At 38.0% G+C, this 25,857-nt stretch overlaps 1 protein-coding gene across 3 annotated transcripts in view; it reads left to right on the top strand.

The window, feature by feature from the left end:
• LOC138804900 (CTD small phosphatase-like protein 2) overlaps nt 1–22,457 on the top strand; it is a 64,210-nt gene extending 41,753 nt beyond the window's left edge. For all 3 annotated transcript variants that reach the window (XM_069989425.1, XM_069989423.1, XM_069989424.1), the window contains exons 9-13: nt 5,959–6,021; nt 6,125–6,204; nt 10,166–10,292; nt 13,743–13,838; nt 17,666–22,457. In XM_069989425.1, coding sequence (XP_069845526.1) covers nt 5,959–6,021; nt 6,125–6,204; nt 10,166–10,292; nt 13,743–13,838; nt 17,666–17,731 — 432 coding nt within the window. In that variant the 3' untranslated portion in view covers nt 17,732–22,457. The remainder of the gene's footprint in view (nt 1–5,958; nt 6,022–6,124; nt 6,205–10,165; nt 10,293–13,742; nt 13,839–17,665) is intronic.
• The last annotated feature ends 3,400 nt before the right edge of the window (nt 22,458–25,857 follow it).

Genomic DNA, 25,857 nt, shown 5'->3' with positions numbered 1-25,857 from the left:
TCTCATAGAATTATACTCAATCTAGTTAGCTTATAACTGACCAGTAGTGAGGTGGTTACTAATAACAGTTAATAGCTCTTGGCATGTTAAATGTGCTGGGAACTTTTCTAGATGCTTTACATGTACTAATGAATTCAATCCCCAAAATTAGACTATGAGATATAAGTATTGTAATATCCATTTTACAGATAAAGAAAGTAAGGTGTACAGAAAAGTAGGCAAAGCCACAGAATCAACTGTGTATCTACTCAATTGTAAATTTCATTCTTCAAAATACTAGTATTACTAGTTTTCTTTTTTCTTCTCTTTTGAGACAAGGTCTTGCTATATAGCTCAGGCTAGCCTCAAACTCTGGATCCTCCTCTTCCACTTCCCAAGTGCCAGGACTACAGGGATACACCAGCCACCTTAGCAGATGGCATGCTGTTGAATGGTTGAGATTTATGGAATTTATCCTTTTTCTTTCTCTTTTCTTTTTGTTATTGAGATTAAACCCAGGACCCAGTGCATGCTAAACACTCACTGTACCCCTGAGGTGTATGAGCACTATAAATTTACATTTTTTATTTTTAATTTTATTGTCAAGCTGGTATACACAGAGGTGTTACAGTATATACTAAGGTAATGAGTACATTTTGTGTTGCACATTGTTACCCGCTCCCTCTGAGTTTACATTTTTACAACCTGTTTCTAGCAGGGTGCCAGTTACTCATGCCTGTAATCTTAGCTACTCAGGAAGCTTAGATCTGAGGATCATGGTTTGAAGCTAGCCTGGGCAGAAAAGTCCATGAGACTTTTCCAATTAACCACTGGAAAACTGGAAGTGGCACTGTGGCTCAAAGTGGTACAGCACTAGCCTTGAGCAAAAAAGCTCAGGGACAGTGCCCAGGCCCTGAGTTCAAGCCCCATACTCAACAAAAAAATATATCTATATAAAATAAAACCTGTTACTATGATGTAGCAATAAGCTCAAAAGATACTGTGAAAAGAATATCAAAGATGTTTTTTCATGTTACAGTCATACTGCCTGGTCTTAAAAAATCATGCATGTTTTGTTCTTTAATTATTCTGTTATGACAGCAGATTAAGATTTGATAAAATCAGTAAATTTCGTAAAATCACTTAGGTGAATTTGGCCCAAGAGAAGTAGGTTTTTTCTGTTTTGTTTCTTAATGGTACAGAGGTTTGAACTCAAGGCCTTGAGCTTATTGGGCTGGTGCTCTTCCATTTGAGCCATACTACCATCCCTAATTTTTTCTGGGTATGGAGCTTAGGAGACTTTTCTGCTTAGATGGGCTTCAAACTGTGATCTGCCAGGGATTACAGGCATGAGCCCTTGAAGGTTTTTAACTTTACTACACAATATTTATAATCAGTTTTTAAGTGGATTTCTATTTTGATGGCTGATTTTATTAAATCTAATTATTAACCACTAATGGTGTTTTAGCACTATCTATAAACAGGAAATTATTGTTACCATGTATTCATATCAAGCAGTGTTATTGTATTGTTAATAATAATATTCTTGGGGCTGGGAAGGTGGCTCAGTGGTAGAGTGCTTGCCTTGCATGCCTGAGGCCCTGGGTTCGATTCCTCAGCACCACATAAGCAAAAAGAAAAAAGCCGGAAGTGGTGCTGTGGCTCAAGTGGTAGAGTGCTAGCCTTGAGCTGAAAAGCTGAGGGACAGCACCCAGGCCCAGAGTTCAGGTCCCACAACTAGACCCCCCCCCCAAAAAAAATAATATTATTCTTTTTATTGTATGTTTCACTGCTTTTTTGTATAAAATTTGAATTTTAGTAAAATCAGCCCAGAACAGATTAGCTTCCTTATCACTATTTGTAGATACTATTCTTTTTTTTTTTTTTTTTTTTTTTAAATGCTAGTACTGGGGCTTGAACCCAGGCCTGGGCACTGTCTCTGAGCTTTTTGCTCAAGGTTATTGCTCTGTTACTTGAGCCTCACAGCTCCACTTGTGACAGTTTTTATGGTTAATTGGAGATAAGAGTCTCACAAGACTTTCCTGTCTGGACTGGCTTGGTACTGTGATCCTCAGCCTCCTGAATAGGATTACAGGTGTGAGCCATCAGCCCCCAACTCTTAACATTTTATTATAAAACTTTGACATAGGGCTGGGGTAGAATACTGAGTGCCCTGAGTTCAATTCCTAGTACTAAAAAAAAAAAAAAGTATCATAATGTAAGTATTAAATCTCTACTCTTCAGGTAATAGTGAATGTTAAATTTGTATATAGTAATTATTATAGCATTATAGGCATTATAAGCTTCTGATATATCTTTGAGCAAAGATTTAAACTATTTGATAATGGGAAAATGATGATTGGATAATTACTGTAGTTATGGAAAAACATGTATGCTGGACTAAAATGAATATGTTAATCTTTGGAAGACTATATATAGTTATCAATTTGAAGGATGGACAGTGGTTTAAACACATAATCCTAGCTACCTGGGAGGTGGAGATTAGGGGATTATAGTTTGTGTCCTGTCCCCTCTTCTCCCCACCCCAAAATAAAAAGTTTAAAAGACTCTATCTCAACTGCCCTGTGGTACACACCTGTCATCTGAGTTATTGGGGAAGCACAAGTGGAGAATTGTACCCCAGATAGGTGAGCATGGCCATAAAGTTAAGGTCTTAGCTTGGAAATAACACAAAAAGGACTGGTAGAGGGCCTCAAGTAGTGGTAGTGGTAAAGCGCATGTTTACCAAGTGCAAAGCTCTGATATCAAACTGAGTATCCTCTTACCCCTTCCACCCCCCCCCCAATTTTTTTTTTATTTTAAATTTTGAAGGATGGTTGTTAGAAAATGGGATTGTAGGTGGCACAGAAAGAAATCTTTGTATGAAAGTACAGTTAGGACCTAGAAGGAAAACATAGTTTAACAGATTTTGATGTATTTAGAGGCATATATGTGTGTATGTGTTATCTGTTCCCTAACGCAAAATGTAATGTTAGTCTCAAAATTAAACTCTATTATACATATATTTATTCATTTTTTCCTAAAGGAGAATACAAGAGAATAATACATCTTGACTAACATTTTCTGCCTATTATTGCCTTTTATATATCTAAGTGACTTAGACATTCCTGGGCTTATTTCTGTTTGTGAGATTTTTCTCTTTAGAGCACAGGCAGAACTACATGCAGCCCTACCTAAGACCTGATGGACTGTTACTTCGTATCTTTCTGTATTTTTTTCCCATTATCCACCCTAATACCTTGTATTTCTTACTCCTTCTGAAACATCAGTTAAAAGGTGAATCTGTTCTGATAATAGAAACGTTTACAACCAATAGTCTTTCTGTTCTCTTGGTGAGGAAACAATCTAACAATATATCCCTCCATCTTTATTGCCACCATGAATCCTCAGTAAACAAATGCATTTTGAAAGCAATGTTAAATTATATGATGTGTGTTAATATGTAAATATCGAGGAAGGGAGTTAGAACACATAGTGAAGTTACACTTTTGAACTAATCTGGAAGCCATTGAAAAAGTAACATTTCTTTTTCTTCCTTCTTTTTTAAGTCTTCCTCTTAACTCCTTTGCTTTGGTGTAAGGACTCCACTTCAGTCAGACCATCATGCATGATAGACAGACTTTATACCACAAAGCTATACTCCCAGCCTGTAAATGTCACTTTGGAACAAGTGTTCTACTTAGAGTATGTTGTATAGTAGAAGTATGTTGTGAACACAGGAAACAAATCCCTGCTTATCTGTTTGCTATATAGAACAGAGATAATAAAAATAAGGGAAATATTTTTGCAAAAATGAAATTGTTTTGTTTTATCATAAAACTATTTTGAAAAGACCCAGAGTTTATAGGAATGATTTTCCCACTAAAGTGTACTGTATTAAAATCTGCTTGGTTTCCCAAACAAAAAAATGCTCCTGGGTTTTCAATCAAGGTTTCAAACTATACCAAACAATTTAAGATAAAATGTTAAAATGAATTACTGAATTACACGAACAAGAATAACTGAATTTTTTATGCATCATCCTAGATGATTATAGTTGGATATGGAGGATTTGGTTGTTTGCTAACAGTAGCAATATGTGGCTTGTTTGGTTTTGTTTTGTTTTTGATTGGTCAAAGAATTCAAATATGCTTGACTAGTTGAATTATAAATAAGTAATCTAAACTTAGAGATGGGGGAAGGATGATATTATTTATGTGATAACAATCATTCAAAAATAGCCTTTCAAAAGTGGTCAGTTATGAAAATTCAATAGTTGTACTTATGTACCATGTAACCTTGATTCTGTTTTTGTCCTATATTGCCCAACCGTGGGTAGTTCTAATTTACTTAATATCTTTAGGTGCCTCCTCTATATTTGACATTGTTTCATGGGTTTGGGGCTTTGTAGATTATAAAGTTTGGCAAAATACCATCCTTTGTATACTTTTTCTGTTTTTCCATAAATTCTCTGGAACTAGGATTTTTGTCTTGGAGACATTTTGTGTTGATGCTAGAATTAAACTCCACTAAGGCTGAATTTGATTTTATAGCCTCCACAGGCTTCTGTTTTTCTGGATCTGGCTTAAGATATATGTTAATTTGAATTTAGAGTGATCTTTGAGTACCATATAAAATTTGTCATTTTAGAAAATTTTGTTAGGAATACAATTTAGAGAAGTTAAAATGTGTTGTAAATAGTTTTAGTATTGTTCATGGCTTATTTCTGTGCTTTGTGAATATTACAAGGACAACAGTAAATTTTAGGCAAGAAGCTAAACATAGAAATAAGAAAATAAGCCAGTCACCAGTGGCTCACACCTGTAATCCTAGCTATTCAGAAGGCTGAGATCTGAGGATTGTGGTTTGAGACCAGTACTAGGAAACTTTTATCTCCACTTAACCACAAAAAAGTCAGAAGTGGAGCTGTGGCTCAAGTGGTAGAGCACTAGCCTTGAGCACAAAAAAAGATCAGGGACAGTGCCCAGGCCTAGAATTCAAGCCCCTGAACCGGCAAAATAAAATAAAGTATACAAGGCAACACCTTAGGGGGAATATTTTCCTAATATAGTTGGTTTTGAAAACTGAGTTCGTTTTAGACTCTTAAGTAATATTAAATTAGTTATTAAATCTGAATCATTAAATATAGAAGAGTTTGATATTAAAAAATTGCAGTTATATTTAAACCCACCAATCCAGATATCTCCCTCTTGAAAATTGTTTACCTTAATAGAAATTCGAAATATAAAACAAAGGTATTTTTAGCAGGTGCTTGAGAAGAAATTATGAAGAATTAATGAGGAAGGTCATTGAGACAGGTCAGATTAGAGATGGACACATTGCTTGCCTAATTGGATGGATGCTACTGGCTGGAAGATGGAGCTGATTGGTGGATCAAAATCTCAGAGGGAGACCTTCAATGTTTAGTTTAAATGTTTATTAAAATTCCATTCCAATGAAGTACTATTATATTGTATGCATTTATTTACTTATTAAGAATGAAATGATCAGCCAGATGCCAATAGCTCATGCCTATAACTAATCCTGTAGCTAATCCTATAGCTAATCCTCAGGATGCTGAGATCTGAGGATTACAGTTCAAAGCCAGCCCGGGCAGCAAAGTCCATGAGGCTCTTAACTCCAATTAATCACTAGAGAGCCAGAACTGAAGCTGTGGCTCAAGTGGAGGAGCACTAGCCCTGAGCACAGAAAGCTCAGGGACAGTGATCAAGCCCTGAGTTCAAGCTCCAGTACTAGCACACATACACACACGCACACACACCACAAAATGATCACTAGTTATGATTATCACATTAAAAATCATGTGAAATAATATTGGAATGACACTTAGAAAATATTTGTTACTTTAAAATAATGAACTTTTAAATTATAAATGCCCAAAGTTAGAGTGTAACACATCTTAAAAAGTAGTTTCTATTTTATGTTTATTTCCTGAAAACTATCTTTATATTTCTTCAGGTTTATGTGAGATTAAGACCATTCTTCAGGGAATTCCTGGAACGAATGTCTCAGATGTATGAGGTAAGTGTGCTTAAACTCATTATATATGTATTTATATTTTGTTCAATGTAGTGCCCATATTTAGATCATGTATAATGATTACTTCTTTTCCCTGAATTTGTAGATCATTCTTTTTACTGCTTCTAAGAAGGTGTATGCAGACAAGTTACTGAACATACTAGACCCTAAAAAGCAACTGGTCAGGTAAATTTAATTAAGAAATAGTGGAAATGTCTGTCACACTGATCTATGAAATTCTTCTGATTCTATTTAATATTAATGGCCATCTTCAGTTGGCTGTTATAATAGAAATTTACTGTGTTGAATGGTAAAAGTTAGTGAATAATGAATTTTAAAGCCCCAAAAACTCTTTAAAAAGAGTTCCTAATTATAAAACTGCCAGACAGACGTTCTTTAAACACAAAGATGAAATGTATTTATTCACTGTGACATCTATATCCTCATTTCTTTTGGGATTGGGGGGAGAGAGGGTGGTGTAGTTTTTTTTTTTTTTTTTTTTTTTTTACTGTGTGCATGTTTTACCTTCTTATATCTGTGAAATGATGCATGTTATATACTACCTTTTTAATGGCATAAATTAGAGTTAATTTTAATAGGATCAAATTATATTTTTGCTTTTTCTGAGAGTAAACTCATCTTCTATCGAAAGAAAATGGTATACAACTCTATTTAGAAATTATATTGATTTATGGAAGTGGTGCTGTGGCTCAAGCGGTAGAGCTCTTGCTGAAGAGCTGAGGGATAGTGCCCAAGCCCAGAGTTCAAGCCCCACAACCGACAACAACAACAACAAAAATTATATTGATTTAGTTAATCAGCTTATCTGAACTCATTTCCTTGTATGTGCCCTGAATTATAACAGATGCAGTGTATTCCTGGTTAGATAGGATTACTTTGGGTGATTTTAAAACATTTGGAAACTTATGTCCATTATTTCTTCCATCTGAGGTGAGACTTAAGTTGAGGCTCCAGCAGTCTTGCTTCATTTTCCAAGATGTAGGAGTTAGTCTTTTCCTTTTGGCCAAGAACAGAGAGAGATGATGACAAAAGGCTCATTGAAGGTTTCATGGCTGGCTATTAATTTTCATGTATTCTCTCTCTCATGTTAACTTAGTAAAACTTATTTTTCTTAGTAAACTTCTTTTTCTGCTGTTAATAATTCCTTTGTTCTTGAATGGTTGCAACTACATTGAAATGTTTTTCCTGATGAAAATATATTGCAAGTTATGCTTATTTCAACCTAATTTTTACTAACAGAATATATATATATATTATTTTGCTTTAATAATTTTATTCATTCTGAAGATTTTTCTTTAGCACCTCCAATATTCCAGGGAAGTGGTGAGCAGTCTAAGCCCTTCCCTCTTGAAGCTTTCATTTTATTGAGAAATAAATCATAGTTATACTATTATATTATGTTGTAAATTATCCTTTTTTAAATCTAGATTTATAAGATCTAAACATTTGGTAGTTTAAGATGGTTTTAAACTTGAAACAAGAAAAGGTTTTTGAATATATTTGAGTTGTATGTTAGTTTTAAAGTAGACTAAGATATTCCAAAAATCTCTGAAACTGATGTTTAAATGCAGATTTTCTATGTGTTGTTAGATGAGTGGCACAAGTAATTTTTTTCCTTTAAAGTAATAGTGCATGCTGTTAATGCTCAGATTCCTAAGCATTGTCAGATTCCGGTTTTTCTTCTGTCTTGGTGAACTTTGCCACTGTTGGCAAGGAGGAGGAGGCATTTGCATTCTATTCTTGCCTCCCCAGTTACCTCAGATCTAAATGTTTATATAAATATCTGTCATTTTTAACCCTTCCAAAGGCAGATGATCATTTGACTAATGAAACATTTCTTACAAGTAAGGGGAAAATTTTTGTCACTACTTTATCTGTAAAATCCTTCCTCTTTGCCATCACCATTTTGTGTGTGTGTGTGTGTGTACATATGCGCACTCACATGTGTCACTTGCACACTCCTGCCTGGAGCTTGAATTCAGGACTTGGTTACTGTCCCTGAGCTTTTGTGTTCAAGGCTAGCACTGTACCACTTGAGCCACAGCTCTCTTTCCAGATTTTTAGTGGTTAATTGGAAATAACAGTCTTGAAGGCTTTCCTGCCTAGGCTGGCATCAAACGTGATTCTCACATCTCAGCCTTTTGAGTATCTAGGAGTATAGGCATGAGCCACCAGCACCCAATTTGTACAAGTACTTTTGCGTTTGCTTATGTTATTTAAAAATTTTTTAGGGTTTTTTGACCTGTAACAGAGTTTTGGGGTAGAAAATACTTTTTTAATGGAGGGACAAAGGGTAAACAAATGCAAGAGTGGTAATCAACTAGACATTGATGGGAAGGAAAAACTGGGAAATAGCAAGAGAAGGAGTGACACTGTCCAAAAAGAACTGTACTCTTTACCGATTTATGCAGCTGTTGGAATCACCTCTGTATATCACCTTTATAATAACAATTAGAAAATAAAAGTTAAAATAAAAAAAGAAGAAACTACTTCCTAAAATTGCATAATTAAAAATGTAGAAATGAGGACTGAAGGCATGGCTCAAGTGGTAAGAGTACCTGTTGAGGGCAAGCACAGTGAGTTTTAAGGCCCTGAATTCAAACTCTAGTACTTCCAAAACAAAACTCACAACACAAAAGACTGTTTCCTAGGTGCTAATGGCTCACACCTATAATCCTAGCTACTCAGGAGGCTGAGATCTAGAGGTGCATAGTTCAAAGCCAGCCAAGGCAGAAAAGCCCTTGAGACTTCAGTTTCCATTTAACCAGTAAAAAGCCACACTGGAGGTATGCCTCAAGTGGCTGAAAGCCAGCTTTGAGTAAGATGGAGACCCTGAGTTGAAGTCCTGGTACCAGCAAAAACATAAATAAAAATAAGCACCATCAGCCACAACATATATGAGTAGTCTGTAGTTCCTGGAAAACTCTCTAGTGGAATTAAAAGACAAGAAAGAAAAACTACCAGGCTGGGAAGATGGCTCAGTGGTAGAGCACTTGCCTTGCATGCATGAGGCCCTGGGTTCGATTCCTCAGCACCCACATAAGCAAAAAGAAAAAAAAAGCTGGAAGTGGCGCTGTGGCTCAAGTGGTAGAGCGCTAGCCTTGAGCTGAAGAGCTGAGGAACAGCGCCCAGGCCCAGAGTTCAGGCCCCACGACTGGACCCAAAAAAAGACAAAAAAACAAAAACTACCAATTGACTAATATACGGAATGTAGTATTTCAAGGTGAAAAAACAGTATATTTGAGTCAACTTTTCGTAATAGGGACTAGTATTTTGAGTATATATGGAGGTTCTATAATTATTATAGTATGTCTTATGAAAATTTTTAATAGCTTTTAAAATTATACTTTTTATTTAGCATCTAAAATTGGTGAAGTATCAGTTTATGTTTATAGTACCTAAGTCTGAATTTGCCATTCCCTCCAGTCAGATTTTTTTTTTAAATGATCATACACATACACTAAATTAAAAGAAAACTGTTTAGGAAAAGTTGATATGATGGAAAGTTTGGCCCCAGAAGCACCTCTTCGCAAAAACTGAAAGGAAAACTAAACTAAAAACAAACAACTAAATGCCAATACAAAAACATTCCTTCTCATATTTTTTATTCTGGCGTGTACAGGGATAGGGAGGCTGTGTGGTCTACTGGTTAGAGCAAAGGACTGGGAGCCAGGAGGATCCTGGGTTCCAATGCGGGGCTAACCACTGACTTACTGTGTGACCTTGGGCAAGTCACTTGTGCGTCAGTCAACCATCTGGAAAATTGGTTAAAAAGCAGGACCTCGCTGACAACCAGATGCTGCATCTGAGCTGAGCTTTCCTGGGTAAATAAATTACAAAAACACTTCAGAATTTTTGACCCCCTTTATAATTTAATATGACATGTTAGGATAAAGCAAAGTTCTTTAAGGCATGGCAATGTTTGGTTGTACAGTTTCAGTTTGCTAAGAATTTATATAGTAAAGCTATAGTCCAAAGTTTATGTCCAGTATTTGTATTTTTTAAATTTCCTTTGTGAGAAAAAATAATGACTTAACCTACATAACCTGTGGAATGTATATGTTTGAGTATATGTAGTATGGAGGTCTTCTGTTTTGTTTAATTTATTTTTATTTTTTATGTTTAGGCATCGGCTTTTCCGTGAACATTGTGTTTGTGTACAAGGAAACTATATAAAGGACTTAAATATCCTTGGAAGGGATCTTTCAAAAACAATAATAATTGACAACTCACCGCAAGCCTTTGCATATCAGGTAGGAAAAGGACTGTTAAACTGGAAAAAATATAATGATGACATTTTGCTAAAAAGAATATGATAGGAGATAATAGAATTTTTCCTGATGGCATTTCCAACATAAATGGAGAAAATCTGAAATGAAAACTCTTTAGTAGTAAATCAAAATGAAAAAGAGCTGTAGGAATACATCATTTAATAGCAGTCTTATTAGTTATTAAATCAGTAGTTATCAACATGTTTGAGAATTATAATTGGCCTATGCATATTCTCATCTGCTTGATTCTGAAATAGTTTTTAGACTATTTTGTCAAAACATTTGTACCTTTTGTTAATATTTCTTTGACTTGTAACTAAAGCTAAAGATGTTTTCTTTACAAAATATAGTGTCTGTATTATAACTATGTCCTTGGGGTATCATTTGTGAAATTTGTTTCATAGTCAGTGTAAAATAGGAATTGGGGTGTAGGCCTTGTAGCTTCTGTTTCAAAAAAGAAAAAGTTGTTGGGCACCAGGGGCTCACATCTGTAATGCTATTCAGAGACTAGGATCTCATGATTGTGGTCTAAAGCCAGTCTGGGTAGACAGATCTGAAAGACTCATTTACAATTAACCAGCAACTACCCACAAATGGAAGTGTGTCTCAAGTGGTATACTACCAGCCTTCAGCAAAAAAATAATAAGCCAGAGCATGAGGCCCTGAGTTCAAGTACCAGTACCAGCACCAAAAAAAGGAGGATGGGGAGGTTTGCCTGGTGGTATATGCCTTCAATCTAGCATTTGGGAGGATGAGACAAGAGGATCATGAGTTTTGAGGCCAGCCTCAACTTCATAGTGATATCTTCTCTCTAAAAATAAGTGGAGACAGGGAAAAAGCTATGTAGTATTGAAAGGTGTTCACTTTAGGTTTTGGATAATGTTGATTTTTTTTTTTTTTTTTTTTTTTTTTGGTCGGCCGTGGGGCTTGAACTCTGGGCCTGGAGCTCTTCAGCTCAAGGCGAGCGCTCTACCACTTGAGCTACAGCGCCACTTCCGGTTTTCTGGTGGTTTTTATTGGAGATAGGAGTCTCATGGTCTCTTCTGCCCAGGCTGGCTTTGAACCGCGATCCTCAGATCTCAGCCTCCTGAGTAGCTAGGATTACAGGCGTGAGCCACTAGCGCCCGGCAATGTTGATTTTTTTATTTTTTATTTTTGGGTCTGGTCGTGGGGCCTGAACTCTGGGCCTGGGCACTGTCACATCTCAGCTCTTCAGCTCAAGGCTAGCGCTCTACCACTTGAGCCACAGCGCCACTTCCGGCTTTTTGCTTTTTGCTTATGTGGTGCTGAGGAATTGAACCCAGGGCCTCATGCATGCAAGGCAAGCGCTCTACCATTGAGCCACCTTCCCAACTCCGGTAATGTTGATTTTTGAGTGCAAGATTTTACCACTGTACTATATGCCCAGCTGTAAGTGCCTACTTTTGGTTTTTTGCATTTGAAATGTTTTTTAACAATTTGACTCAAGCTTAGTTGCATATGTCCTTTGATTGCTTAATCCTAGGAGTTTTAAGAATAGCCTTTATTGCCGGCACTGGTGGCTCACGCCTGTAATCAAACCTAGCTACTCAAGAGGCTGAAATCTGAAGATCACGGTTCAAAGCCAGCCCGGGCAGGAAAGTCTGTGAAACTCTTATCTCCAATAAGCCACCAGAAAACTGGAAGTGGCACTGTAGCTCAAGTGGTAGAGCACTAGCCTTGAGCTGAAGAGCTGAGGGACAGCGCCCAGGCCCAGAGTTCAAGCCCCACAACTGACCCCCCCCCAAAAAAAAATAGCCTTTATTTACATAGTGAGACATCTCAATAAAAATCCCAAATCAAAACCAGAGAATTTCAACTTGACTTATAAATATCATTTCAAATACAACATTGAAGCCAGACAGGGCAGTAAAGTCCATGAGATTCTTATCACCAATTAATCATTGAAAAGCTGGAAGTGTGACTCAAGTGGTAGAGCATTAATCTTGAGTAAAAACAAGCTCAGTGGCGGTACCCAGGCCCAGAGTTCAAGCCCCAGGACAAACACACACATACACATACACACACTCCGACAGAATGAGAGTGAACAGCTGGGTGCTGGTGGCTCATGCCTATAATCCTAGCTACTCAGTAGGCTGAAATCTGAGGATCGAGGTTCAAAGCCAGCCCAGGCAAGGAAGTACATGAAACTCTTGTCTCTAATAAACCACCAGAAAACCAGAAGTGGCGCTGTGGCTCAAGTGGTAGAGCGCTAGCCTTGAACTGAAGAGCTGAGGGACAGTGCTCAGGCCTAGAGTTCAAAGGTTCCCTCCCCCCCCCCCCCAAAAAAAAAAAAGTGAACAGTGCAGGCAAAGGGAGAGTGAAGGAGAACAAATAGGGTCAAAATAGTTTATATATGTTGGGGCACAATAGAATAAGGAGGCTTGTTAAAACTGGTCTGGAACAGGGAAGGGGAGGGAAAAGGAGAGGAGTCACTGATTAAGGTATACATAAATTGGCGTATTAAAAGGAAAACTTGAGTAAGTAATCTTAAAAAGCAAAAATCAAATAGAACAATAAATAGGATGTGATAGTTGTATAAAAATGCATATGCTGGGCTGGGAAGGTGGCTCAGTGGTAGAGTGCTTGCCTTGCATGCATGAGGCCCTGGGTTCAATTCCTCAGCACCACATAAGCAAAAAGAACAAAGCCGGAAGTGGTGCTGTAGCTCAAGTGATAGAGCACTAGCCTTGAGCTGAAGAGCTAAGGGACAGCGCCCAGGCCCAGAGTTCAGGCCTCATGACCGGACCCTCCCCCCCCCCCCCCCCCCAAAATGCATATGCTGCCGGGCGCCGGTGGCTCATGCCTGTAATCCTAGTTACTCTGGAGGCTGAGATCTGAGGATCCAGGTTCAGAGCCAACCCAGGCAGGAAAGACTGTGAGACTCCTGTCTCCAATAAACCACTAAAAAACTGGAAGTGGTGCTGTAGCTCAAGTGGTAGAGCGCTCGCCTTGAGCTGAAGAGCTGAGGGACAGCGCCCAGGCCCAGAGTTCAAGCCCCATGACCAAAAACAAACAAACAAAAAAATGTGTATGTTTTCTGTTAGTATTCTTTGTTTATACTGGCAATATGCACTCCAGTGCATAGCACTGTAACATAGTAGCTATTTTTTGAATGAATAAAGGAAGCTTTTAAAGTTATGTTAATTGCCCTTGCAAAACTTGTTTTAATAGAACTTTCTTATTTAGCTTAGTATGCACTGAGAAAAATGAAACTGAAAAATCAGACTTCAATCTATACCTATACCACCTCTTGTCTCTTGTAATACTGTTCACCAAAGAAAATTCTGGTGGTATTCCTTTTCAAAGGAACTTTTAGATTACTGTTTAGTTAAGTATGTTTATTTTTAAAATTTTTTTCCAAAGTAGCAAAATACAAGTAAAAAGAATTTAATCATCTATTTATTATTTTAGCTTTCTAATGGAATCCCTATAGAAAGCTGGTTTATGGATAAAAATGACAATGAACTCCTAAAATTGATTCCATTTCTGGAGAAGCTTGTAGAACTGGTAAGTGTGTCTTCCAATCCTTCCATTGTGATTTTGTTTGCTCAGATATATCCAATAGGAAGTAATGCTGTGGCTCAAGTGCCAGCCTAGAGTAAGAAGGCAAAGGGACTGTGCCCAAGTCCTGAGTTTAAGCCCCACTACTAATTCACACAAAAAAGTAACAATAATTATTCATTAAAAGTAATATTGAGAGGCTAGGAATGTGGCTTAGTGGTAGAGTGATTACCTAGAATGCATGAGGCCCTGAGTTTGATTCCTCCCTACCACATAAAAACTAAATAAAAATTTTTAAAAATTGAAAAAAATTAAATAATATTGAGTAAATATCCATTTTATACTTTTGTTGTTGTTGGTGGTGGTTGTGGCTTGAACTCAGGGCCTGGACATTGTCCCTGAGCCTCTTTGTACTCAAAGAGTACAAAGCCATTTGAGCTATAACACCACTTCTGATTTTTGAGTGGTTAATTGGCGATCAGTGTCTCACAAGGACTTTTCTGCCCAGGCTGGCTTTGAACCACAATCATCAGGTCTCACGCTCCTGAATACTTAGGTTCATAGGCATGAGCCATCAGCACCCAGCTATACTGAATAAAAAGTTAATTGTGAGCTAACTGTGACACAACATCTGTAATCTCAGTACTCAGGAGGCTGAATCAGGAATGAGTTCCACCTGTTGGACCACGTAGTGAAGATGTCTCAAAAAAAAGTTAACTGGTGGGAGATATTGAGGCAAAGGTTGAAAAGAATTATATGTTTTCTTTCTGTAATAGTTCATATAAATATTGGGGTAAAGGTTGAAAAGAATTGTGGGTTTTTTTTCTGTACTATAACGTAATACAGACGTGCAGTTGAAATCAAACAGGCTCATTCCCAAGTGAGGAACAGTGGCACAATACATTTAACACTAGCTACTTAGAAAGTAGAGGCAAAGGAATCGTGAGTTTGAGTTCAGCCTGGACATTCTATCAGAAATCAAGGAAGATGCTGGTGGCTCACCTGTTATTCTAGCTATTTGAGGCCAGCCTGAGCAGAAATGTTTATGAGATACCTTTTTAACCAATAGCTGGACATGATGACGCCCAATCTATATCATCCCAAGCTATGTGGAAAGCTGAGACCAGGCAATTGTAATTGTAGGCCAGCCCAGACAGCAATAAGACTGAGAGCAGCTAGTGCAGTGGCATATGCCTGTAGTCCTAGCATGATGGGAAGCCTGAAGAAGACAATTGCAACTCAGATAGGCAGTGAAAAGCAGGGCTGGATGCATGGTCAGTAGTAGAGCACAAGGCTAATAAGTGCGAGAACCTGAATTTAAACTCGAGTACATTCAAAACAAAACAAAAGGGCTGAGAATATAGCTCCAGTAGTTTCTGGGTTTAATCCCAAGAATTGAGGGGAGAGGGTCCTGTATTACATTTGCACGCTTGAGAGCTAAAGGGTCTGATTGGCTGTTTTAGAGTCTTTATAATAAAACATACAGAAAACAGAAGTATGAAGAGTTCTCTTTTGGGGACCTCGATGGCAATATAAGAATGAGGTTGGCCTTGGTCTCTAGTTCCAAAATCTAGAGATTTTGTCAACCCTATGGCTCAGGGTTAGCCTTAGGGAGCCAAAAACATGATTAGCAGCCTCTCAGATGTTCTCAAGAGATGGAGGCAGTGGACAGCGTGGCAAATGCAGAAGAGACTCCTGAAAAGTGAGCTAATGACTTGGGAGTCACTGGATACACAAATATTGGCAGATCCCAGAGTAGTGATTTGGGAACAGGTTTTAAATAGCATCATGACCTGTAACTGCTAGGGTTCTGTTGTAAGATGTATGAATGAATGGGAGGTCAGCATGGGGGGCAGGGGCAAAGAAAGAGCCCCCCCATCTCCAGATGATAGTTGGTATTTAGAGAAATGAATCAGTGGCTAGTGATTTGGACCAAAAGACTACGGAAAGATCTTTAATGTAAGCAAAGGAAGAAGTGATTGATAAGTAAAATAAATAGGCCAGTAGCATTAGGGAAGAGTAAAGTTTTGAACAGGGCTTCTCTTCCACATGCAGTGGCAGAGAACTGCTAGGTTGGAGGCAGGGATGTTCAAAGGCCACCCTGGGAAAGGAATGGGGCTCAGAATGAAGTGGGATCTCACCAGGGTTCCCATGGTCTCTTAGGTGCATTTAAAAGTTACTTTAAGCCACTTTAAGCCAGGTGCTGGTGGCTCATGCCTGTAATCCTAACTACTCATGAGGCTGAGATCTGAGGATTGAGGTTCAAAGCTAGCCCAGGAAGGAAAGTCCATTAGACTCTTACCTCCAATTAACTACCAGAAAACCAGAAGTGTCGCTGTGGCTCAAGTGGTAGGGTGCTCGCCTTGAGCTGAAGAGCTCAGCGCCCAGGTGCAGAGTTCAAGCCCCATGGCTGACCAAAAAAAAAAAAAAAGTTACTTTAGCCAGGCATTGGTGGCATGCTCTTGTCATTCTAGTTACACAGGAGACTAAGATCTGAGGATCATAGTTCAAAGCCAGCGTAGTCTGTAATTCTTTATCAAGTCTTTATCTCCAGTTAATCACCAGTAAACAGAAGTGGTACTGTGGTTCGTAGTGGTAGAGCACTAGCCTTGAGCAAAAGAGCTCAGGGACAACACCCAGGCCCTGATTTCAAACTCCATTACCTACCAAAAACCCCCACTATTTTAAGGGCTTGGAGGCATGGCTCATGTGGTAGAGCACCAGCCAGTGAGAAAAACACATCAGATAACTGAGTTCAGGTTTCCATCTTGTACAGAAATAAAAAGTTAGTTTAAGCCAGGCACCAGTGGCTCAGGTCTGGGATCCGGCTGAGATCTGAGGATCATAGTTTGAAGCCAGCCCAAGCAGGAAAGTCTGTGAGACTCTTATCTCCAGTTAACCACCTAAAAACTAAAGTGGAGCTGTGGCTCAAAGTGGTAGAGTGGTAGCTTTGAGCAAAATAGCTCCGGGAGATCGCCTAGGGCCTGAGTTCAAGCCCTCCTCAGGGACAGCAGCCAGACCCTGAGTTCAAAACCCAGGACTAGCATCAGAAAATGAGTACTTTAAAATTATAACATATTAATAGTATGCCTGCCTGTATTTCACATTTAAATTCTTATGCCTCACTATTTCAGAGAGCTTTCTCTTACAAGTCACTGAGTTGTTTTGCTTTCATAATTTATATCTAAAATTAATGTTTGTCACTGAAACTTTATTCTAAGAATATTTTCTTCTCAAATTTTAAGACAAATATAAAAAGTAGAATATAGTAGATTTAACCCTTTTATCTATCTGTTGATTTTTAACTTTAATGGTTGTAATGAATTGAAACTTCAATTAAATTCAATGAAAACGTTTTAATTTAAATTGAATTCCAAGTTAACTGTGTCTGTGTTATATCTCTATATAGTCATCTCTTGATATCCCTTTGGGATTGGTTACCAGATCTCCTGAATAAAATCATGTTTAAGCCCATTATATAATGAATAGTAGTGTTTGTGTGGATCCTATGCATATCTTACCAAACGCTTTTAAATCATCTCTAAATTACCATAGTGGTAATGTAAATACTCTCTAAATAGACTATTTGCCAGTGAATCATCTGGGAAACAAGTCTGTACATATATTACTATTACATTTCCTCTAAAGCCAACAGTGGTTGAATGTACAAATGCAAAACTGTGGATATTAGAAGGCTAACTGTATTTGGCAAGCACAGTAATACAAGTCATAAAGCAAGATTAAGGTATATTTTTTCTAAAAAGAAAGGTTTATAATGTTACAGGGATAATATTTTTAAATTGTCTTTTTAAATATTTGTCTTTTTTCCACAGAATGAAGATGTCCGGCCTCACATCAGAGACAGATTTCGCTTGCATGATTTGCTGCCCCCAGATTAAATACAAAGACTTGTCAAATCACTGAAGGGGGAAAGAATGCAGGACCCTTTTGGACTAAGACAAAAACATTGCCATTACTGTTGAAATTTTGCATTTTTGTACCCCGTCTTGCTTTTCTTATCTTTGGTGCCCAATAATAATCAAGGGTTACAGAAAGAGACTTTATCTATCTCAGATTGAATACATACAGTAGGTAGGCTAAAACAGAAGAGTCTTTAGAACTAGTGCAACTCCAGTGAAATTTTTTTATGTACAGGACATCTGCAGTTTATAAAGAATTCTGTTTCTGCCACCAGCAGTTTGACCTGTAGTTCCACAGGATTTTATGATAATAACAGAGATGAAAATGGACTTTTATTTTCTCTCTGTTTGGTGCTCTAAGTGGGTTTGTAGCCACTTTTCTGTTACTTTACGATTCTCATTTCAACAGGAATGGCCAGTAAAAGTTGTTTTATTTTTCCTGTTAAGGTTTATAACCTTTTTACATTTTTGACCTGTAGTAAATTAGAATTTCATTATGCATTCCTTTTAGTTGAGGCGCTTCATAGTTTTCTGGAAATAGTCAGTTTTTAGTTTTTTTATTATACATTTGAATGGCCGTTTTCCTGCTTTGTCTGCCTGCATATTGTATATTTGTTTAAAAATATTCTCTACTTTTAGTCCATGTAAGTTTCATTTAGAAAGATATGCATTTATATTTTGTTTCTGTAATATTCTACTGTAGGTGAAATCTTTTCAAAAATCAAGAGACTGGGTAGATAAGAAAATATGAATGACAAATATTCAAAAGTTTAAACCATTGTGATGGCATGTATTCCCAAATGATAATATCTTGCAATGGCACACAGATTTAATGGATAAAGGTATACCTCAGACCTCACTGTGCTCACCAATCTTTGAGGAGAAGGAGTTCGGTCACCTGTTGGGCTTGATTTAGTTACTGCTGCCTTTGGTTTTCTCTAGGAATGGAAGTATTCAGCACAGTGGCTCAGTATTTTTAGTTACTTTGCATGGGCTGGTAGTACCTCTGTTATGCTCTTGGTTACAATCAATTTAAAATGCTGTGTAACAGTCTTGGTACCTCACAGTAGCTATGCATAGTCTTGTGGCACAGTACACTCCCAAGCCACCAATGCTCTCATAGTGGTTTTCTATGTTATATGAAAATAGTCTTCAAGCCTTGGTTCTCTAATGCAGCTACCACAAGAGGTTGATATTTTTATAGTGGCGTGTAATCTCCTTTTCAGGGGGCTTTTTATGGAAGGTAGAATTTGTAAAAGTTAGTATGCTTTGCCTCTCAACTGCATTAACATGCCACAGGCTCAGACTGTTTTTGTGTAAAGGATGTCAAAGAACGGCACTTTTTCTAAAGAGAAGTTTGATATTTTGTATGCTTGTTAAGAAAGTACAGTATTGGAAATTAAAGGTGGACAACTGATAATTGAGGAGTATGTCAGTTAATTTTTTATGTATATTACCTGTTTACTTGTACAACTTATTGTACAAATTACATGCAGCTTCATTTTCAAATGAATCCTTAAAATAAGGAAATCTTTTTAGGAAAACATTTAATTTTTGTATTTTTGATTTTAAAGGCATGAGTTATGTCAAGTTTTCAGTGTATTAATGAAGATTTTAACTTTTCATCAGGTTGAGTGTTTTCTTACTATATTATCTGTTGTATATGTAGTTAGCATATTGTGTCACTGAACTGTTTAAAAATCTAGCATGTAGAGCAAGCCTGTTTTGTGGAAAATCCTTATTCACTTAAAAAATAATCATGGCAGATTTTCTGCAAAAAAAAAGCAAAAGCATTGCAATTCAGAATACTGATTTTTTTTTTTTATTTAAAGAAAGGTATTTTGCTTGCAGGAAAAATACTACAGATTCATTTTAATGAGAATCTTTGAAATGTATTTATCTTTAGGGCATCTGGGCATCTTTATGCTGTTTGTCTTATTGTCTTTCTTGAAATAAAATGTACATATGTTACCTTTACATATGCGCTTGCTCAAAATTGTGAACCTAGTTACATTTCCCCCATCCCTCCTATTTTATGCTCAAATGGCAAACCCCAAAACCTATATAATATCTGAATTTTCAGAACACTTCAAAATTGCTGAAAGTTTTCTGATGAAGTGAATACTCAAAGGGTCTTCCCATAACTTAAAGGAAAATGTGCCCGTGGGCACTTTAATAATGAAAAGCAACTTTTAATCATCTTTTATTAGTGGTAAAGTTGTTTTCTATCCTATAGTAGAAAACTTCCCTTAAGTCAATTGATAAAATCAAATATAACCAGCTTCTATAAAAAAAATAAGGGAAATTTTATGTAGCCTAAGATGATTTCTTGAGACCAAATTAATATTTTTTTCTATTACTTTATTCAGGTAAAGTTGTTGAAACAAAAATTTAGCCAGCTTCCTTCCACCTTAATGTTTTATCTTCCCATCGTACCTTTTTGATAGATACTGAACACTTCCATTTAGTTTATTTGTTGGAGGTGTTTGTGTCTTTTGAATGAGATGTGCCCAGCCCATCAGCTCCCGCAGGAAACATGACTGTAATAATAGTGCAGGATTGATGGATTCTTGAGGTGACCCAGGAAGTGACCTGTGTACACATTACAGCTCTAAAGTATCTATTAAAATCGTGCTATTCCCAGTAACAATATCTGACTTTCAAGACATTCTTTTAAATATTTGTATCATGGTTACAGTGGATATTTTCATTGGTTGTGTTTTTAATTCCATGTAATATATGTAGCCCTAATCAGATTTATCACTGCATTTCTCTTTGGGTCCTAAAAAGAGGACTGATGACAATTCATAACCATAAATTGTTTTATATTAGCTAGTATGTATATTTATTTATCCAATGGCTTTATCTGTTTCCCAAAATTGGTTTGGGATTTGTTGAAAGCATTGTGTAACTTCTATAAATGGCTATTTTCTTGTAATTGTCAGTGAAATGGATGTGTACATTTTCTTAAAAAAAATATTTCTCTGGGGTAGTTTTGTTCATTTGTTTTTCTTAGGGTTAACATAAGAGTGGCGCTTTTTTTTTTTTTACATTATCATTTGCCAGTGACTTTTTCAGCTAGATTTAACTTTCATTCAACTTTCTAAAGACATTTGTTTCCCATTGTTTTATTGTCAACTTGCCTAACAGAGACTTCATCTCACCAATGAAGAAAACATTTCATTATTCCTACAGATCTTTCCAGCGAGCACAGAATTCTTCATAAGGACCTGATCACTTCCACATCTGTGTCAGTCACATAAAATCTGAAATGTAAAGGACAATGAAGCCTTCATTTACTTGTACTAATATGGTGTTATATACTACATCATTAGATAGTTAAGGTTTTCTGACCTGACTTCTCTTTGTCTTCCTAGGTATTTATTTTTTACCTCTTTTAATCTGTATGTCTAAATTAACTTAGTTTATAGTTACCCACCGAATAACTATGCCAAGCAACTAGGAAAGAATGTTTATTTTATTTCCCCTTATAGGGGAAGAGTGGACTGGGAACAAAAATGTATGGGCCAAAAGGCCTTAGGTTGTCATTCACTTTCTTATTCCTCTCATGAGCTATAAATGAGTATAGTATTTTTTCAGTGCTGATGTATTTGATTATGTCCTTAGTTTTCATGTCTTCCCTGAGTTGAAAGCCTGCTAGGAGTTTGTATAAAATACATTTAAAATTTTCAGAATAAGAACCAAACCTCAGTACTTATATTTAAATGCTACTTAAATTATTATTGGAATCCAAGTCTCACTAACCTAGGATACATTTTTATAAAATGTTTCTCTGTATCTTGAAATTATTTGCTCCAGAGGTAAGAGTTCTGGGGGTAGATAGAACATATTTCAAGATCTTTTTAAAAAGGGGTTAAGAGAGCAACAAGTTTATACTAGCTTATGGTTTTGATACTAGCATTTTAAGATACATCAGTGGTTCTCAAACCTGACTGTTCACTAGGATTACTCAGCAGCTTTTAGAATACAGATTCCCAAAGCCTACCCTGGAAAAACTATCTGTTGTGTCTAGATTGGGCCTGAGAGTTCTGTATTTTTTAAAGCTCTCCTGGGTAATTCTGATGGACAAGTTTGGGAAATCCCTGTTTTAAATAATGTGACAGTGGTTTGAGAGTAGGTAACAAAATAAAGGTTTACCAGACATCTCTGTGGTAGAGTTTTTCTTCTTCTTCTTCTTCTTCTTTTTTTTTTTAAACTGGGACCAGATTTCACTTATTCAAGATACATGGAGGAATAAAAAAGATCGAGGCTACTGCTCATTATTTTTGTCTTTCGTATGTTTAATAGTTTGCATTTCTAGGACTTGGAATAGTTGATCATACACACAGCTGAAGGACATGTCCCTGAATGAGACCATTATATATATTAACAAATATTTCACTATTTTTTTATTTTATAAATCTTTGTAGAAATAAGCAATGAGAAGCTGCTTTCATCTTTTGAAATGGAATTTTTCAAGGCAGTGTCCTTTCAGCATTAAGGTAGGGGGGAATTAATATTCTCCCCACCTATTTCCACGTGAATCAATATAAAGTCATAAACATTTAAAATCTCAATTCCTACTTATTTACTATGCAGTATAGCCGTGAACAAGTATGTAGATTTAGTTTTCTCATCTTCAAATGCCCTGATCACCCTACCTCACAGGGTTGTTGTGGGGATAAATAAAACTTTTATGGAAGTACTTTTCTTCGATGATGATTTTTCAGCCATTAGAAGCAATGTAATTTCTAACAATTCATGTACAGTTTTTTCCACCTTGCCTTTTTATAGTAATCTTCAGGACAAACCTATATATAGCCTCTCTCTCTATATATATAAAAGCTATATACAGATGAAAAAAACAGATCCTCAGGAAACTGGCTTTAGAGAGGGCTATGGCCTGAAGCCAAGTTTTAGGTCTTTCTGATTTTGAGAAACCTGAATTATGACATGCTATATCCTCATCTTAGCACTTTTGTATGATCGTGGCTTTGCATGCATACAAAACTTTTTCAAGCTTGTAAGTCAAACTGAACAATAAGATGTTTTCAAAGATAAGGAAGATAAATGGTTACTTGAAAGTACCACTTTTAAATTAAAAGTAAACTAGCTTCTAAGTGTACTGGTGGCCCTAAGGTAGAAGACTTAAGGGGTATCTAACTAGCTTCTACCAAAGCATTTCCAATGATAGGTGGGAAGCTACAGTCATGTTACAGCCTAGGCTTGGGTATAAATGTTGGTACTATTCTAATAAAAAATGAGAAGGTAGTCAAGACCCAAGACTGTTCAAATGGCCAACATTTGAGATCAGTGACCATAAACTTAATGATTACCAGGGGTAACTGATTTATATTCTATGTAGGGGCTGGTCCAAATTGCATGTGTTTTATACATAGGATCTGGAGCTTTCTTAAAAATAATAGTCCATGTAGGTAGTGAGGGGGTCCTGAAGCTAAAGTTTCAATAATCTACGTCTAACCTGTAAATCAGCTGTGGTAAATCCGCAGACGGCTTTAGGAGGCCCACCTATTTTTGTATACTATGCCAGTTTGCAAAACAATGAGGAAAGTTTAGTGAGCAGTCCCACATACATTTCCATTTACCTGTCCAGGTCAACAAAATGTGACCATTTAAATGATTATATATAGACACTGAATTGGGGGTAGGGGAGATATGGTGTTACTATGCAGCCCAGACTGGTCTCAAACTTAAATCTTCCTGTCTCAGCGTCCTGAGTGCTGGGATTACAGCGGTGTGTCACTGCACTTGGCTTGGTTCATAATATGTGTATTCCTTTTGGAAGTACTGGAGTTGGAACTTGAGGCCTTGTGACCCCAAACTCCTTTTGCTTTAGTTACTCTTCAGATAGGGTTTCACTTTTTTTTTTTCCCGCCGAGGCCTACCTTAAACCGCAATCATCCTACTTATTACTCCCACTTAGCTGGGATTGCAGATGTGTACCACTTTTTGCCTTGTCTGACCTCATACTGTGATTTTCCTCATTTTTCTAGTAGCTGGCCGTCACAGATATAAAGCCAGCCCAGGCAGCCTGCTGCACGCTATATAGTGAATGGATTGAGGCCGAGAAAGTAGGAGAAGGTAGATTCACTGGGTGGCTAAAAAGCAGTATAGAGATTTTTTTTTTTTGTCTTGTCGGTTATGGAGCTTGAACTCTGGGCCTAGGCACTGTCCCTGAGCTCTTCAGTTCAAGGCTAGTGCTCTACCACTTGAGCCAGAGCACCACTTCCGGTTTTCTGGTGTTTAGTTGGAAGAATCTCAGGACATTCCTGCCTGGGCTGGCTTTGAACCTTGGTCCTCAGATCTCAGTCTCCTGAGTAGACAGGATTACAGGTATGAGCCACCGGTGTCTGGCAAGAGAAATCTTGAGTAGGGTAGTAACAAGAGACATGGAGATAAATGGCTCCAAGGAGAAAACTGGGTACATCCTCAGAACTTGATAATGGGGGCCAGGAGCATTAGAAATTCAAAGATAATGCTCAGGGTTTCTACTTAAGCAACTACTAGATGTGTGTTGCCACCACTTAATCCCCCAAAGTATCATGTTTTCCTTCTTTTATAGTCTGTTGGTCACTGTTAGGTTTCTCCAGAGAACCAGATCAATAGAGGATGTATTTATAGATTTAAGGAATTGGCTTAGTTTGTAAGTGCTGGGCAAGCAGACTGAAGATTTGATGCTGTGGTCTGGAGGCAGAATTCCCATTCTGAGGATCTTCATTTGGACACAGTGGATGGATCTGCAGACATTATGGAAGGTAATCTGCTTTTACTAACTAGATTTACGTGTTAATCACATGTAACACATTTACAGTAACTAAAACTGGGCAACATTGGTGTCTGGGCCTATTCAAGTTAACCATTATAGTCACTAAGAAGATTGACCTTTACTTCTGAGATTGGTTCCTTCCTCTCCATTAACATTGCCTTACTATAGGCTCGCATTCTCCTTCATTCAGGCTAGAGGTCTATCTCAGTGGTAGATATGTGGCTCTGGATTTTATACTCAGTACAGCAAATCACGAAATATTTGTGTATGCAGGCACTACACCAAATGTTGGGTGATACCATTGTGAATATGATAAACTTTCCTCCGGGTCTTACGTTCCTGCCTTCTCTCTCGCCTATTTTCAACCCTCCTTTATAAATGGTTGCCTTATAAATAGATCACTGTTTCTTACTTTTAACTGGGCTGTAGAATAACTCTAGGAAGGCCATCTTTATAGAACGTTTATTCGTAGCTTTCTAAAAGTATGCAAGGAACGTGGCCCAGTTTGCACTAGAAAGAACAAGAGTGGCCAGTCGCTATTTAACTTGGACGTTGTGCCAAGTACAAGTATATACAACTCGTCAGACCCTGCAGAGGAGCCCAGCGGCTCAAGGGGCCAAGAGCTGAGCTCTTCTTCCGCACTTTTAGGATCAGTTTACCTGTTGGCTCAGTGTTTCTCGGATTGCTCTCTCCAGGCCAGGGGTCACCGCCTTCTTTCTACCGGAAACACCCTGGAGCACATTTCCCCCACGGTCTCTCCAACTCCAGTCTCACCTGCAAACCTCGGCTGCCGTTAAAGTATCTTTTTTACATTTCACCTCATAATGCTGCTTTTTGTTGCAGTCATCGCACTGTCCAAATTTGTTTACAAGGCGTCTCTCTCCGCGGTGCTTGGCCGAGGATAAGGTTTGAGTCTGTTTATGCCGAGCGCAGACGGAGGAGTCCCTGTGAGGCCGAAGAATCGATGCGCGGGCGTCGCGGGGCTCTGGGGACCGGAGAAGCCCGGAGGACGCCGGCGGCCTTCCATCTCCCCGCCGCTGACTCGACGCCCGTCCGCCCCGCTCTGGCTCCCCGCACCGGGCCGCAGGAACGCCGCCCTCGGTCCGCTCCGCTCGCTCCCCGCCGGCTCCCAGGGAAGTGGGGTGCCTCTGGGGGCCGGGGAGGCCTGGCCACCGTTCCGATCGCTGAGTGGTGAGAACGGAGGACCCGCATCCCGGCGGTGGCTCGGGGCTCCGGGGACCGGAGGGAGGGTGCGGGCAAGCGGCCGAGCGCGGTGGCGAGGACGCGCGAAAGCCTCGCGCCCGGCGGAGGACCTCCC

Source organism: Dipodomys merriami, unplaced genomic scaffold (genome assembly GCF_024711535.1).
Source record: "Dipodomys merriami isolate MVZ:Mamm:240054 unplaced genomic scaffold, mDipMer1.0.p SCAF_379, whole genome shotgun sequence".
In the NCBI taxonomy this organism is placed as follows: Eukaryota; Metazoa; Chordata; class Mammalia; order Rodentia; family Heteromyidae; genus Dipodomys; species Dipodomys merriami.
This window is presented reverse-complemented; position numbering and strand designations above follow the sequence as displayed.